The 16004-nt window shown below is 45.8% G+C and overlaps 1 protein-coding gene across 1 annotated transcript in view; it reads left to right on the top strand.

The window, feature by feature from the left end:
• The window catches only part of ZNF365 (zinc finger protein 365), a 24243-nt gene extending 9964 nt beyond the window's left edge, over positions 1 to 14279 (top strand). Inside the window, exons 3-5 of the mRNA XM_084753343.1 lie at positions 5404 to 5584; positions 10711 to 10748; positions 11370 to 14279. Of these exons, the coding sequence (XP_084609469.1) occupies positions 5404 to 5584; positions 10711 to 10748; positions 11370 to 11625 (475 nt within the window). The 3' untranslated portion in view covers positions 11626 to 14279. The remainder of the gene's footprint in view (positions 1 to 5403; positions 5585 to 10710; positions 10749 to 11369) is intronic.
• The last annotated feature ends 1725 nt before the right edge of the window (positions 14280 to 16004 follow it).

Here is a 16004-nt window from a genome sequence, read left to right as displayed (position 1 = left end):
GGCATAGAAAGGCAGTCTGAGCCAGTAACATCCATTTAGCTGTGGACTACGGACCTTTTACAGGCAAGCTGGGAGCTGGGAGCACAGCTCAGGATCAATGCGCTTGTGGTACAAGCCTGAGGACCACATTCAGATCCCCAGGGCCCACATAAAAAGCCCAGTGTGGCTGCACATATGCCTGTAATTTTCAGTGCTATTGGGACTTGCTGGCCACCACTCTGGCCCCAGGTCCAGTGAGAGACCCTGTCTCAAGGGAATACAATGGGGAAAAACAAAGAGTAACATCCAGCATGAAACAGTAACCTCCACGCACAACCAGGCACTGGTGCGTATAAAACACACACACCCAAAGGCAACATTGAGTATTGATTGACACAATTTCCATTTCGGGATCAGCTAAAGCAGTGAGTGGACAACACGGTGGTCTCTGCCGATCCTCATTTAGGATGGTAGCCAAAAGCCATCCGATGGTGAAAAGCAGAGATTGTGGGGGGCGGTGGGGGGCAATCTGTGGGTCCCACACTATTAGTTCACCTCTAAGACTTATTGGTTTTCAATTTATGAGTGTGTTTCTGCGTGTATGTGTTTCGGCATCTTGTGGGTACAGTGCCTGTGGAGGCCAGAGGATGGAAACGCGTCCCCACCCCCCCCATTCCTGGAGTTACATATGGTTGTAAGCTACCGAGTGACACTGAACCCAGGTCCTCTGCGAGATCAGCCAGTGTTCTTTACCTCTGCGTCCTCTCTACAGACCTTAGTTCGGGTCTCTAGACAATCTCTGTTTCTTTTGGACAAAATAAAGAGGATGTTAAATGTGTTTTCTTAGGGATAGCGTGAAAAAAATTTTTTTTAGAATTCCAGGAAATTTTTTTTTCTGGTTCTGTTTTTTTCTCCATTTTTTTTTTCTCTTCTTTTCTCATCCTAGCTGAGCAATTTAAGATGTGGTACGAATCTACTTAGAATCAATGAATCAATTTGATTTTCTGACTAGAAAAAGGTTGTTTTAAAAACAGCCTTCACGTACATGTGTATGATATGCACATGCTTCAGTGGGTGTGAGCAGGTTGTGGGTGTGTGTATCTGTGGCCAGAGGTCGGGGGTTGGGTGTCTTCCTTTAGCAGTCTCTACCTTAGCTTTTAAGACAGGGTTTCTCACTTATCAATGCAGCTGGGCTGGCTGGCCAGTGAGCTCAAGGGATTCATTGATCTCTCCTCCTCCCCTCAGTGTTGGGGTGGGACACGTGCTACCAAGTCAGCTTTTATGTGTATTTTGGGGATCAAACCCAAGTCCTCATGTTTGCAGAGGGCACTTTACCCTCTGAGATATCTCCCCTAATCTGCCACCCCTCCCCCCCCCAAAAAAATCTTATTTGAAAATGCAAAAAAGAAAAGTGATGCAAGGGACCACAAAAAAACGGAGAGAAGCCGGTGTCGGTGTCAAGCTTCAGTGGTCCCCCGGAGAGCATGGGGCCGTGCTCTGGCTTCCAAGCTTGCAGCTAGAGCTTCCGGTGCCTGGAGGGGGTGGTTCTTTCATGTTGGCTTGTCTCACGGCTGACATTACAGACCATCTGAGGTGCTGTGTGATCAATAGTTAGACTATTTTTAGCTGGAGGTATTTTTATCGTTTCATATACTCCCTAATAGGTTCATAAATCAGTAACGTAAGATGAAATTTAAATAACTCGCCTGAGTCTTCCTTTGGGAAGGGAAGCCCTCTGTGATTTTTTAAGAGTAGAAAATGGGAATCCATTTTAGATTCCACCGTACTCCAGTAGGAGGTGTCTGTGGTTTAGTCATTGGCTTACACTCCAAGACTATCCGAAAAGGAACAAAGGAAGCGAACGGGTTTTTTTTTTTTCTGGTTGGTTGGATGCTCAGCTAGAGCTCTGGTTGTACATTTGTTCTTCATTAAGGATTTGTTAGGTCTCTGTTATCTGCTGGGCTCCTGTGGACTACATGCAGTGTCCCTGATGGTTCGTCTTGCTGGTCAATTTGATGGGATTTAGAATTGCCATGGAGACAAATCTCCGGGCACATCTGTGAGGACTTATCTCAATTAGGGTAGCTGAGTGGAAAGATCCATGTGAAATGTGGGCAACAGCACTCTAAGAGTCGGAATCCAGGACTAAATAACAAAGAAGAGGGGAACTGAGTACCCAGGCATCCCTCTCTGCTTCCTAACGGTGGATGCCGTGGACCAGCTGCATCCTCTGGGACTGTGAGCCAAAATAATTGTTTCCTTCATTAAGATGCTTTTTGGAACATCTTCTGCCCCAGCAAGGCTAGGAACTAATATCCTCTCCCAACTCAGTGACTGTATGATGAAGTGAGTAAGTCACACAGTTGGTCTCCTGTGGTGTGTGCGGCCCCAACAGGGAAAAGGTCCTGTGGCAGTACACAGCTCTCTGTCACTACACTTGGGGGTGGGTGGGTGAGAATGATTCCTTTAGGGAGAGCCTGGGGTTAGAAAATAGCATTAAGTCAAGGGACTAGGGAGAGGTTCTGGCTGAGAGAACAGCATGTGACAGGCAAGAATCTGGCTGGGTGCTGGAATGAAGGAAGTCAGATAAGAAATGGTCGTTGGTAGCAAGCTGCCGTAGGTGACTGGGGCATGCAAATTGTGAAAAATCATAATATGTTAATGTTCACTTCTGACCATTCCTTTCCCCACTGTGTGTGTGTGTGTGTGTGTGTGTGTGTGTGTGTGTGTGTGAAAGCCAGATAGACATCAGCCTTGGCTGTAGTTCCACAGGTGCCCTCCACCTTGTTTTTTTGAGACAGAGTATCTCATTGACGTCCCACTCACGGAGTAGGCTAGGATGGCAGGCCAGTGAACCCCATAGATCTGCTTGTTTCTGTCTCCAGCAGTGCTAGGATTATAAGCCAGAGCCCCCATGCCTAGCTGTTCTCACTCACAGAGCCATCCTCTGAATTTGCATTCCAAATCTGCTTCTGGGGGGAGGGGGGCTGATCACATGACAGTGCATTTTGATTTTTCCCAAGGTTAGCTGCCTTTAACTCATCTCAGAAGAAGTAATCCAAAGGCTTCGGTCACTAAAGGTGTGAATATAACGCGCACGTGAGACGGCTTAGCAAGTCAGAGGTGTTTGTTACCAAGCCTGAAGGGCTGAGTTGGAACTCCAGAGTCCACGTGGTAGGAAGAGAGAACTCACTTCTGTCTGTCATCTTCTGCCCTCCACATATGCCCTGTGGCATGGGCATGCACGCTTGTGAGCGCACTCGTGCGTGTGCGCACACACATACACACACCCACGCACATTAAATAAGTGAATGCAATAATAAATAAAAGTAATGTTATTCAGCTAGCAGAGTTTAGGGCCATCCTATAAAGGAGTGAACGGATGAGCAAGCAAATATGTTTTTCTCACTATAGTTTTGGCTGCATGGAAAAGGCTTTCCCCTCTGTGCCTCCTTTGGCTGTGCTGATTTCCAGATGCCTTTGCGTCCCAGGGTTGAATCAGAGTGCCTGGGCTGCAAACCACTCGGCACAGTAATGAGCAGCAACGTCAATTTCTTATACTGGTACTGCCATTTCCCCCTTTTAGAGCCAAATGTTCCTGTTAGTGGGGATATTTTCCATAAAATCTTGGGCTTAGTAATATTTTACTCTTCTTTTAAAACAATAAATGGCAAGACGAAGATGGGACAGGAAATGACTTAGGAGTGGTTAAAGAGATTTTGTTTTTCCCCTTGCAACCTGACTAAGATTGGCCCTTATCTCTGTAACTGGCCTAGCAGGGCTTCACACAGTGCTCTGACTCAGCAGGGCGAGAACCTAAATTAAGACCGTGAGAAAAAAAAAAGTTTACTCTTCGGGATTGCACCATGTTGTTCTCTTTCTTACTCATAAGCCTCGCCGTTGTATCCTTCAGGATCTACCGTCTGCCATGTCTGCCTCAGCCACCACACAAAACAACTTACCTGTTCGCACAAAGCCCAGATTTTATGTGCGATGACTATTCCCCCCCCCCCCCCAAACGACTTAGTAAGAAGAGGGATATCGTTTTACAAGTTTCACAAATACTGCTTACTCTCAAATTTGTATTCATTATTATTGCATGTGTCGGGGAGTGTGGATGGGTGTGTGGAGGTCAAAGGACAACTTTTGGGAGATGGTAGTCTCTGGGTTGTTGTTGTTGTTGTTGTTGTTGGTGGTGGTGGTGGTGGTGGTGGTGGTACTGGAGACCAGACTCGGGTTGCAGGCTCTTGCTTCAAGCTGTCCTACCCACTGACCCTCCCCATCCACCCTGCGGCTACTTTTGGTACCTAGCTTCACGGAGCACAGCAGGGTTTCAGTAGCTCCACTTCAGCTTGGTAACAGTTTGTTGCTTTGGTGAGAATACATGAAAGAAGTACGGGGCCACGCACGGTCCCAGTGAGCGGCTGAGGGGTGTATGACTCCTCTTTACACATGATGCCGTGCCAAAACTCAACAACAACGGGTCATTTCTAGCAGAGTGACGATGCTGTGGCCTCTGAAGCCAGGTCATGAACATTATATTCTCTTATATTGAGTCCCTTTTTTTTTTTCCTGTTAGGTATCTTGAACAAGTGTTTTATGGCTTGGGGTCTAATTACTAAAGAGGTTATGAATGCAGTGTGGGTAACTCCCTCCCCCCACCTCCCACCTTTTGTTGTTGTTGTTGTTTTTATTTTTGAGGCAAGAGTCTCATGTAGTCCAGGTTGGCCCTGAACTCACTAGGTAGCTGAGGATGACCTTGAACTTCTTTTTAATCCTCCTTCCTCAACCTCCCGAATGCTGGGCTTGCAGGCATGTACCGCCGTGCCCAGTTTTATGTGCGTCTCGGGATCGCACCCAGGGCTTTGTACACGCTAGGATAGCTCTACCAACCGAGCTGCAGCTTCAGCTTTAACTTTCATACTTTCCTACCAAGAACCCCCCTACCATTCCTTAGGGAGAGAAAGGCGTGGTTCTCAGTGATCGCCGGGGTCTCTCATCTCATTCTTTGTAACTCTGGGATCTTGGAGTCTCCCGGCTCCTTCCTCTGTGCACGCGTCCTGGCAGCCACTCCGATCCATCTTGCATGCCTGTGGTGTATGCAGTTTACGATTCCCAGGTGTCGTTGTGACATCTTCCTCGGGACATCCTTGAGGTATGTCCATCTAAATGGCGGATACCGACTTTGCTTTCTGAAATATCGCCACTGCCCACCCCACCCCCTTCACTTTGTCACCTTGTACCTAGTTTCAATGTTGCTCCCTCCTGACATACACATTTATTTTTACATTCTATGGCGACTTTGCCTCAACAGGCACTCCCATGCCTCCTGTCATCCCCATGGCCGTCACCAAGCCTGAGGCCTTGCAGGTGTCCGTCGGGATGCCACGAGTGACTGACTTCTGGTGTGCTTTGTCCTTGCAGGGAAGTCGTCACGTTCAACCATTTCCTAGAAGCAGCTGCGGAAAAGGAGGTCCAAGGGAAAGCGAGGCTCCGGGACTTTATCGAGAACCTGCTGCAGCGGGTAGAATTGGCCGAGAAGCAATTGGAATACTATCAGAGCCAGCAGGCCTCTGGCTTCAGCCGCGACGCTAGCGAGCGCGTGGTGAGTCCTCACCCAGCCAGCCACCAGCCTCTAAGGCCCTTCCACCCCACCCAAGTACCACAGCGATGGATCTAGACAAAGCTAAGACAGAACAGACACGAAGCGAGCTGTGTGACTCACACGAGCTTCCCAGCTATCATCAGAAGTCCCTGGCTGGACCATGCCTCCATCTGGCTGTGGTACCCAGGGTGTCTGGAGTACACACTGACCTTTGACATCCAGACATCCATTCCAAACTGGATTGGTAGACATATTTTTATATGCTTGCAAAAATAACAAAGTTGGAAATATCCGGGTTTCAGTCTTAATTTTCAGGTAGACTAGGAAGGTCCCCAGGTTTGAAGTTCTTCAAGATAATATTAAGGAATAGTCACTTCCAGAAAGCAAGATCCAGCCATATTCATATGCACTTGGCCTTCCTTACCAGGGAGGAAACCGCTCTTCAACAGCGCTTATTGTAAAACTTTCTTTGAGTGTTGTAGCAATAATTATTTCACATATATTCAATTTTGTAATCAAAAGTTGATATAGCATCCTATTCTTCTGGTCAGATATACATATACAAAACTACATGTGCATACACAGATATATATACATGTAAACATGTGCACGTTCACATAATACACACACAAATACATATGTGTGTGTGTATATGCACACACATATATGTATTTACACAAGGTACACAGACATTCCTTCACACATGGTAGGAAATTAAGTATTTGTGTTTGTCTCTTTTATGGTTCAGTCCTATGATCTGCCTTCAGCCAGCTGGCTCAACCTGAGGAAGCACTGGCGAATCCAAATGATACTAAGTGGGGCTGAAATTGTAATGAGCAATTTAGTTACGAGAGCTGTGTGACTGGTGGGACCAGGCTGGAGTGAGGCGGATGGCCTCATTGCTGGAGATTGGAGCTGTGGCCTTGGAAAGACCCTGAGTAAACAGTGATTTCAGAAAGGATTAGACACGTGGATGGGTAGTTTGTCCTCTTTGCTTTGTTTGTATCTTCCTCAGCCTCTTCCTTGGGTCAAGTTGGGCAGTCTGCAGACACTGCAATGGGATCTCTGTCTCTCTGTCTCTCATTGTCTCTGTGTCTCTGTCTCTGTCTCTGTCTCTGTCTCTCTCTGTCTGTCTGTCTGTCTCTCTCTCTCTCTCTCTCTCTCTCTCTCTCTCTCTCTCTCTCTCAGACACACACACACACACATACACACATTATGGTCAAAACGTATCCATCTATAAAATGAGGAGCTACGTCTTTAATACAATCAGAGAGCTGTGTCTGCTTTGTCACCCTCTCTGTGAATATGCGGACAGAAAAACTTGGACGCTTTTAGCAAGGACTTTGAATCAGATATTTGGCACAGCTTACTTTATTGCAGAGCACCCATCTGACCCAGGCTTCTGGAGTCACCCAGAATAGGTCATTAGTGCCACATAGGACAAGCAGCCATTCGGCCTGACCCTCCCATCTCATCCCTTCCTGCTAGCACTTCTGTGTCCCCTCCATCAGAGCAATTAGGAAAATGGCCCCCAGCCCTACTGACACCTCCCATTGTAGGCTGCACACAGTGGATTCACTTTTCTCTCCTCTTCCTTTCCCCTAGAAGCATTCCAGAGAGAAGGGCAGGCCTTACACTGCTAAGTGGGCTGCCTCTTCCAGAACGTGACTATCAGCACTGCGTCCTTCTGTGCTGTAGGAAGCTTCTCTCCCCTTCACCTTTTGCGCCTTTTCTGAAACAATGTTCGGCATGCTGCATCTCTCCCAGAATCCCCTTGAGCATTTATGTTCTTTTTTTCACCTGGCTGATTTCTAAAAATACGGTATGCTTACTCAGATATTTTATCTCTTGTGCCCTGAAAGATGCTGTCAAATTAGACACAAAGTGACCTAATAGCCCATCTGCCAAAAAAAAAAAAAAAAAAATCTCAGAACTACTCAGCTAAAAGATGGGGAAACAGCTTGGATAATCTTGTTTTAAATACTGCATTCATTTCCTCCCAGCAGCTAATTGAGGGCTAGCAGTAATTCACTTAACACTTATTTATTGAGGGCGCAGTGCTTATGAGGTGTTGACCACGCCATGAGCAAGACAAACAAGGTCCTTTTTCTCTTGCGTGGAGGGGACAGCGAGCAAATCAGTAATGGCATCCTTTCATGGCGGTAACTACTGCAAGGCCAGGGAAAGATGCCATATGTTTGTGGTGTTCAGGTAGGGCACTGCTTTGGGGCCACGGACAGAAAGATCCCTACGCCTGCACTGTGACCTGGATTACAGCTTTGTGGAAAGTCACAAGCAGAGTGTTGTACGCAAGGACAATGGGGCCTGCGTGGCACGGTGGAGGGGTAGGAGGCAAAGCCAGAGAGCTGCCGGGTACAAGAGGAGTTTAGATCGATTCCCAGTGCACAGGGAAGCTGAGGGAAGGCTTCCGGGATGGAAGGGCATCCGAATGAGAGACACGACACGGAGGCTAAAGTGAGAGGGGGTGAGAGGTAGTGGCTGGGAGTCCGCGGCAGAGGAGGACGGAGGATAGCTGAGCCTTGCGCCTTGAAGTAGAGCTCAGGAGGGTCCTTGGGCGCTGCTGGAGGGGCACACTGAGAGGATGAGGGGAACAGGGGGCCAGGAACGACCTGGAAGTCTTGGTCTGGACCGGATTGTGGACAGGGCCGTTACCTACACAAAACTTAAGATGAAGTGGGGCCAGCTCTTTCAGCCCTGTGGCAGCCCCGAACAGGCCTATACCTTGGGAAGCTGCATACCTCAGCTTCATTAACATGGCTCTAGCCACCTGCACATCAAAAGAATTTGGGGGGAGGGAAAAAAGGTCTGAGTGGATATAAACTTTTTTCTTGTTATTATTGTTATCGTCATCACCATCACCACCACCATCACCACCACCATCATCATCATCGCCTCTTGATAGCCTGGAACGCACTACATAAGCCAGTCCAAATAGGAACTCATAGAAGCCAGCCTATCTCCAACCCCTGGTTGGGTTCGGGAGGAGTGCACCACCACTCCAAACTTGTTATTATTTTAAAAATATTTCTTTTTTATTGTTTTTATGTATATGAGTACATGTATGTGCATGGATATATGTGCGCCATATGTGTACATTGGATCCTCTGAAACTAGACTTAGGGATGGTTGTGAGGTACCATGTGGGTACCAGGAACCACCAGGGTCTTCTGGAAGAGCAGCGAGTGCCTCTTTAAAAAAAATTAGAATGTGATTACATCATCTCCCTGCTTTTACCTTCTCCCTCTGGTTCCTCCCATGTCTTGCTCTCTCTCAAATTCATGCCTTCTTTTTCTTTAATTGTATGTGTATGTGTGTGTATGTGTGCATGTGTGTGCGTGTGTATACATATATATGGGTATGGCCTTATTGATATTTCTAAGGGACACAGTCTCACAGCCGACTTCCTTGCCCTCTGGCTATTAAATCTTTCTCTTCTGCAATGATCTCAGTGGTCTCTTCTCTCTAGACCCATGGTTGTGTTGTTGTTGTTGCTGTTGATGACAGGGTTTCTCTTCGTGTCACCCTGGCTGTCCTGGAACTCACTCCGTAGACTAGGCTGGCCTCAAACTCAGAGATCCGCCTGCCTCTGCCTCCTCAGTGCCGGGATCAAAGGTGTGCACCCCTGCTGCCCAGCCAGCCCCATTATTTTTAAACACCTTATTATGTATTGCAAGACATTTAATGATGATTTAGACTGGCCCGTGTGCCCAGACCATGGCCAGGAATGTTAGCTGAGTATCTCTGTGAACATAGCATCTGGGATTGTGTGTGTGTCGGGGGAGGGGAGATGATTTTTATAACTTGAGTTCGCTAATGTGAACTTTGCAGATGACAGCATCATGTTGCAATGTCAAAAAGTTGGATGCACCTTGTAGGTATATGGGGTGTGGAGACGTGCAGGCTCCCATAGCACCTTATGTGAGGGACTTGTGTATTTACGGCTCTCGGCGTCCTGAGGTGATGCAAGACCCAGCCCTCCCCTGACACTAAGCATGTCACCATCCTCCTGGTCCAAATTCCAAGGATGCCTTTTCATTGCTCTCCTTTTGAATCTGCCTAGAGATCTGACATGACTTCATCCCAGTGAGGGCTGCTTAAAGGAGGTTGGGAACCTAGGGCTGGCAATGCCCTGGGCTTCCCCGTAAGTGGACCGGTGACATCTGGATCGCAATATGATAGTCACTGATTCATGCTGCCCATGAAGGCACTCTGAGCCCAGGCACAAAGCACAGGCAGATATTTTATGGCTTGGAGTGGCCATCATCTAGACGGTAGATGGCCTTGGGGAGGCTTGTGGGGCTTGCTCTTCAGATGTTCTCATTTTAGAAACGATATATTTAGGAAATAACATTTGACGCTCATTTCCTCGTAGTTGGTACTTTGTGACTAGCTACAGCTGTACCAAATCAGCGGCGAACACAGCCAGATCCTGAGAAATAACAACACATTGGGCCAGGTTTTAAAAGCAGGTTTGTTTTTCCAACCCTGATTTATTGGGAAGCTTTTTATTTTATTTTATTTTATTTATTTATTTATTTATTTATTTACTTTGGAAAAGTTTTGAGATCTTCAGATACAAACTTCTTGGGAAACTGAGAACAGGTGTCCAGAGTGGCTCACGTTCACTGATGTAATGGGTGGCTCCCTAGGTAATGCCGCTAACTCATTACAGAGTTTTAAAACCGTGCCCAGGGGCTGGAGAGATGAGTCAGTGGGTGAAATGCTTGCTATGCAAGCATGGGGACCTGAGTTCAGGTTCACAGGGCCAACGTTAAAAAGTGGAGTATGTCTGCATGTACATGTAACGCCCAGGACGGCAGAGGCGGTGGTGCAGGAGACAAATGGCTCCCTAGGCTTGACTGGCCACTCGCCTACCAGTAAACTCCGGGTTTAGTGAGAGACTCTGTCTTGAGACAGTAGGGAGGAGGCTAACAGAGGAACATAGTCTATGTCTTTTTGTAGCTGCTACGTGCACATGCTGGGGTAGTGCCCCCCCCCACTGAGTAATCTATTCAACCCCCCCCCTTCCCACCCCACACGTACACATATGAGTTACATCTAGCCTTCAAGTGAACTAATGCTTTCTCCTCTTTGTTTCCCATCAGCTCACAGATGTCTCATCGAACAGGAAGCCCAGATGCCTGTACGTATGTCATTTTTACACTTGGGCCACTGGATAACGTTTACATTGTATGCTTTCCTGTTGCATTTGATAAGATATCTACAAGTAGATTTTTTAAAGCCTATTGTGCTTGATACGATATCAACTGTGGGTTTTTAAAAGCTTATTTGAACTTTTACCTGCATGCAGGTGCCACTTTTAAATAGCAGCTGATCAGTGAGTGGTGCTATAGCAGTGCTAAAGGATGGTCCCGCTACTGTGGCTTTTTCTTACTAATATGTAACGTATACATTTATACATGTATGTTACAATTATATATTATATATGATACATAGTATTATTACTACTCTATAGGCACTATTTATATGTCACATACTTTGAAACAGATTTGCGTTCTGTCCTGCATCTGTGCACGTCATTCTGGCAGTCCTTTACTTTTTCTGTGCCTATTTCATCACTTAGTAATAGGGCTAGTAAGTATCTCCCTGGGATTTAGCATCACACAGTCATGGCAGGAAATACCAGTATCTGTGACTTATTGGAGGGGGCAGGGGGATGGTATTTGTGGTGGACAGGAGTGCTTAGTTATTTTTCCTCTGAGTTATAAAGAAGCCACTTTTGTTCCTCTCCTGACTCCTATAGAAGCAGAGGGCACTCTGTGTGTAACCACCCTGAGCTGAGGACCCATTTCCATCTAAAGGGGAGGAGCCATCTTAAGAAAGCCAAGGAGGACCGCGCGGGGATGCCGCCTGCCAAGACCATTCAGGAACAAGCTGATTCTCCCAGAGAATTCTTCAGACCAGCTAAGAAAGGGGAGCACCTGGGCCTGAGCCGGAAAGGCAACTTCAGGCCCAAAATGGCTAAAAAGAAGCCTACAGCAATTGTGAATATTATCTAGAAAGAGAGGGGCGTGGAAGCATCACCACGGGGCGTGCGGAATGATGTCCCAGGGCCGTCAGTGTTGTCCTTTTGGACCTGTTGTCCTAGGAAGGCGTAGCAGGAGGGCAAGGAACACAGCGCATAGGAACACCCCGATTAACCGGAATTTAACACAGGGCAGGTCTCAGTGGACCAAGATTTTATTTCAACTTCGTTTTTAGGTGCAAGCAAGGCAAATTACAAAAAATAAAAAATAAAAAGCCAATAAAGTAAAAGTTGAAGCACTCTTATCACGTAGTGCTGGTAACATGGATCTGTATCTTCTAAAATTTTTGGCCCAGTCTCCTGCCGTCCTGGCACCTGGGGTTCTACGAAGTGGCCATTAGTACTTGGGCCACACGAGATGCCAAGGCTCTTGTGTCCACTGCACACTCTCTCTCTGAATTATGAGGCGAGGAACGTGACTGTGAAGTTCTTCTACTTTAAAAAATATGTGTTATTATTGTTATTATTGGTGTTTTGAGACAGGGCCTTGCTATGCTATGTAGCCCTGGCTGGCTTGGAACTTGATATATATACATATACACCAGGCCAGCTTTGAACTTGCAGTAATCCTCCTGCCTCTGCCTCCTGAGTGCTGGGATAACAGGTGTGTGTGCCACCACACCCAGCTGGGAGTGTAAAATTCTTGTGGAGAGCAGTGAAATAAAAGGTTTTTGCTGTTGTGTGTTTGTGTGTAGACTCCCTTTGAGACATCTTGAAAGTCTCTTTGATAGAGACTACTGGTAACCCTTGAGGATTCCGGTTAATCAAGATTTTAATCTCCAGGTGATTTACGGGATGTGTTCAGTTAGACCTCAGTTCTCTCGTTGCCAGATGGCTTTTGGGTTTGTGTAATTCTGATCTGAGGTCCTTCAGAGCATATCTCTTCAGATCTGGGTGTACCCCACCTGCCTTCTTTGGCTAAGCACGCTGGACCCTCAGAGCTGCCGACCAGCCTCTATCTAGACAGCTGCTAAGACCCGAGGGGTCAGCAGCATCATGGGTGTGGTGTCCAAGTGCATGATGCTCCAGAGGAGAGCACATTCAGCACACCAGGACCATCCTGGCCATGCTGCAGGGACGCCCAGCTTTCTGCTACCACCTGCTTCTCCGGAAGTGCTACCAGCTTCCTGTCTGTTAGCTGTGAGCATGCCCTTCTTTTTGCTGTCTTCCTTTTCCACCAGGAAGCTCACTTCACCTCCTGTTGCTCCTACGGCCAGTGCGCACTTCCCTACCTGTCAGCTACACACCTGGGGTGTTCATTGTGCACTGCATTCTATTGCAAATTCAGGAAAAAAGGGGGTGCATGTGAAATCTGACCTCTGACACCATCCTCCCCAAATGGCATCATCCTTCTAGAAGAACTTTCAAGAATCTCCTGTTTAAAAATTTTCTTCTAAAAGGAATTTTTTAAAAATTTTTCCTGAAATTGAGCAATACCATCAGGTCTCTAGAGTGTATACATGCTGACATCCTCCCTAAAACAGGAATAATGTTGTCCATACATATATACATATATTAACACATACACTATATATATATGTCAAGTATATGAATAGTTTATTTTTAAATACTCTGGAGAAAGTGTGTATTTGTGGTGGGTGGCTTTAAAACTATATAGCTTTGTTTCTGTACATCAAATTCCTTTTAAAAATTAAGATTGTAACCTAATTAACACTAGTAGAATTATTGTTATTGCAACAAGCATCTGACCATTACATTAAAAGTGATAATAAGGCAGTTTCCTTAGGATGCCAATAAATTGAAAAGGAGAACTCATCGTTTTCAGATTACTTTGAAGCTGCCCTTGTGGAAAGGTTTTATGTCTGAGTCTTCAGTGGCTTCTGGGTTAGGGGGACAGATCTTCCAAGTGGTGTGTAGGCGAATTCCAAGTTGGGGAAAGCACATAGCTGTGGATGTCACTGTGACCTTGTGAGGAGACATCTAAGGCTAGTAGTTATTTGGATAAGCAATTTCCTCCGTAGTTATTTACTATTGATGTCTCTATCAGAATTGCACTTTGGCTCTTTCTGCACTGAAAATGTGACTCGCTGATTGTATTGCATGCTCCCTGCCGTGTGGTGTGTGTGTGTGCAATGACAGCAGCTTGTTGTTGAAGATAGTGTAGCCAGATTTGTTTCCCATTTTATTTAAAGTAAGCCATCGTTGGTGTTCATGTAACGTGCCTAGAAGGGATGACAGCCCTTGCTGACAGTGGTACACATCCATCTTTGCAAAGCACCATGATTTGTATTTACTCTCTATACATTCCACAAGGCAAATAGTTTTGAGGTTGACTTACTAAATTAAAAAAAAAAACACTTTTGAGTTTCAACTGGATTCTGACCCCCATAGAAGGAAATATAGTGAGTACAATAGTCTTCCTGCTGTGGACGAATGGGAGCTGGCTCACTGGAGAAATCGTTCACTCACACCATGGCCGAGTTCCACAAGACAATCAACCTTAGATCCGAGGCTGTGTCCTTTTTAAAAAAATCACCAAAGTCTCTGGGAAACTGTAATCAAGGTTTAACTGAAGTATAAATTGAACTTTATTATTTATTTTGTAAGGGGAAAAGATCTTCATTTGAACTGTTGTTCCCCTACCCCCACCCCCACCCAAACTAATAACAGATTCTCACCTTTAAGTGTGGCTTGTTTGGAGGCTGTATTTCAGTTTTCTGCAGGGCCAGTCCATTGTATAGATGTTAGAATATTTCTGTTCCCAGAATGAAAAGGAAGAAGTTTTTAGATTATGAAATATTATGATAATAAAGCTATATTTCTGACTAACGTGTTGGTCTATTTCTTCTAGGTCAAGGGGTTGGGGGGGGGGAGTCAAGTTTATTGCTTCACTAACAATGAACAAAACTGCTTCACAATTACACTGTTCATTACATATATAATCTCCGTGACCTTGTACACCTCTCAGCCTTCAGGGACAGCAGTTTGTTTATTTTCATGCACTCTAATTCCTATATCTAAATATTCTTTTTAACATATGTTCACACCAAAGGAGGCTCATTAAAAGCCCTCTTGGCGTCTCCCCCATTTTCCTCCATGACTATGAATGCTTTTTCCACCAGCTTAGTTGTAAACTTGTCAACTCTTAGTAAAAACCATTAACATGTGTCATAGTGTACCCCAGCCTATGCCTGCTACACATCCCTGTCACTCAGCTCAGAGAGTACTTAGAACAGGCTACAGAGAGAGGAGCCACACAACAATTGATATTAGAAACATGGAACTGTGGGAACTCAGTGAATGCCATTTTTTTTTCAGTCTGCTCTGTTCTCAGTACTTAACTAGTGCTAGGTTAATGGGTTTCCCATGTTACAGCATTGTTGTTGTTGTTGAGAACTAGCATAATAGTCATGAGTATCCCCTGATGTTTAAAATATAAGTCTTAGCATCTTGAATTCCAAGGAAGATGTGCATGTACAATCCTGAACACGAGGCTTGGAGAGATTCCCAATGTTGACCGGTGGACAGTATTAAAAACTGTATTCCTTTAGAGGACTCACTGCCTCAACATGATGATCATGAGTTATATCCATTTTATTCTGTCAGGTATTAACATGTTTGTCTCATTTGTAAAAGCTAAGGGGAAGTGGAAAGGCATGACATTAAAAGAGGGATGACAGAGGGTGCATAACGGAATGGGGAAGGGGCAGAGAGAGTAGTACAGAGCTGCAGAGGAGGTAAAATGATCTGAGCACATTATATGCACAAAAAGAAATGGTGTAATAAAACCCATCACTTCGGTGGGCGGAAAGTCTATAATCCTAGTACTCAGAAGGTAAAAAGGATCAAGAATTCAGGGTCTTAACCCACCCTGTGAGGATTGGGGGTGGGGGAGGGACATGAGGGTGAGACTGGAAAAAGAGGAGGGAGGGGGCTGGGATCAGGCTGTAAAGTGAATCAATAAATAAATGGAAAAGGGAAAAAAAATCCAGGATCATCCGCATCCACATAGCAAGTTCAAGCCCAACCTGGGGATACACAAGAGTCTGTGGGAAAGGAAGAACGGAGGAAGAAAGGAAGGGAGCAAGGGAGGAAGGAGAGAGAATGGAAGGGAAAAAAAACTCTATATAAGAAATGAGAAAGAAACACAGATGCTTCTAACCCTAAATATCCACAGAGAACACCTGAACTTCACAACAAACCCCAGATTCACATCTAGACCTTTACAAAGGATAAACTTCTGCAATAAAGGTGGCAGCAACCGTGATGACTTTCGAGTGAGCCTCCGTGAGCCCGGACATTACACCACGCGCCACAAGAGAAAACGCTGACAAAACTTCACCCTTTCAAAACGTAGGACTTCCTGAATGAGTTGCTGAGAGAATGAAGCCT

Source organism: Acomys minous (assembly GCF_964271855.1).
Source record: "Acomys minous genome assembly, chromosome: 13".
Classification (NCBI taxonomy): domain Eukaryota; kingdom Metazoa; phylum Chordata; class Mammalia; order Rodentia; family Muridae; genus Acomys; species Acomys minous.
This window is presented reverse-complemented; position numbering and strand designations above follow the sequence as displayed.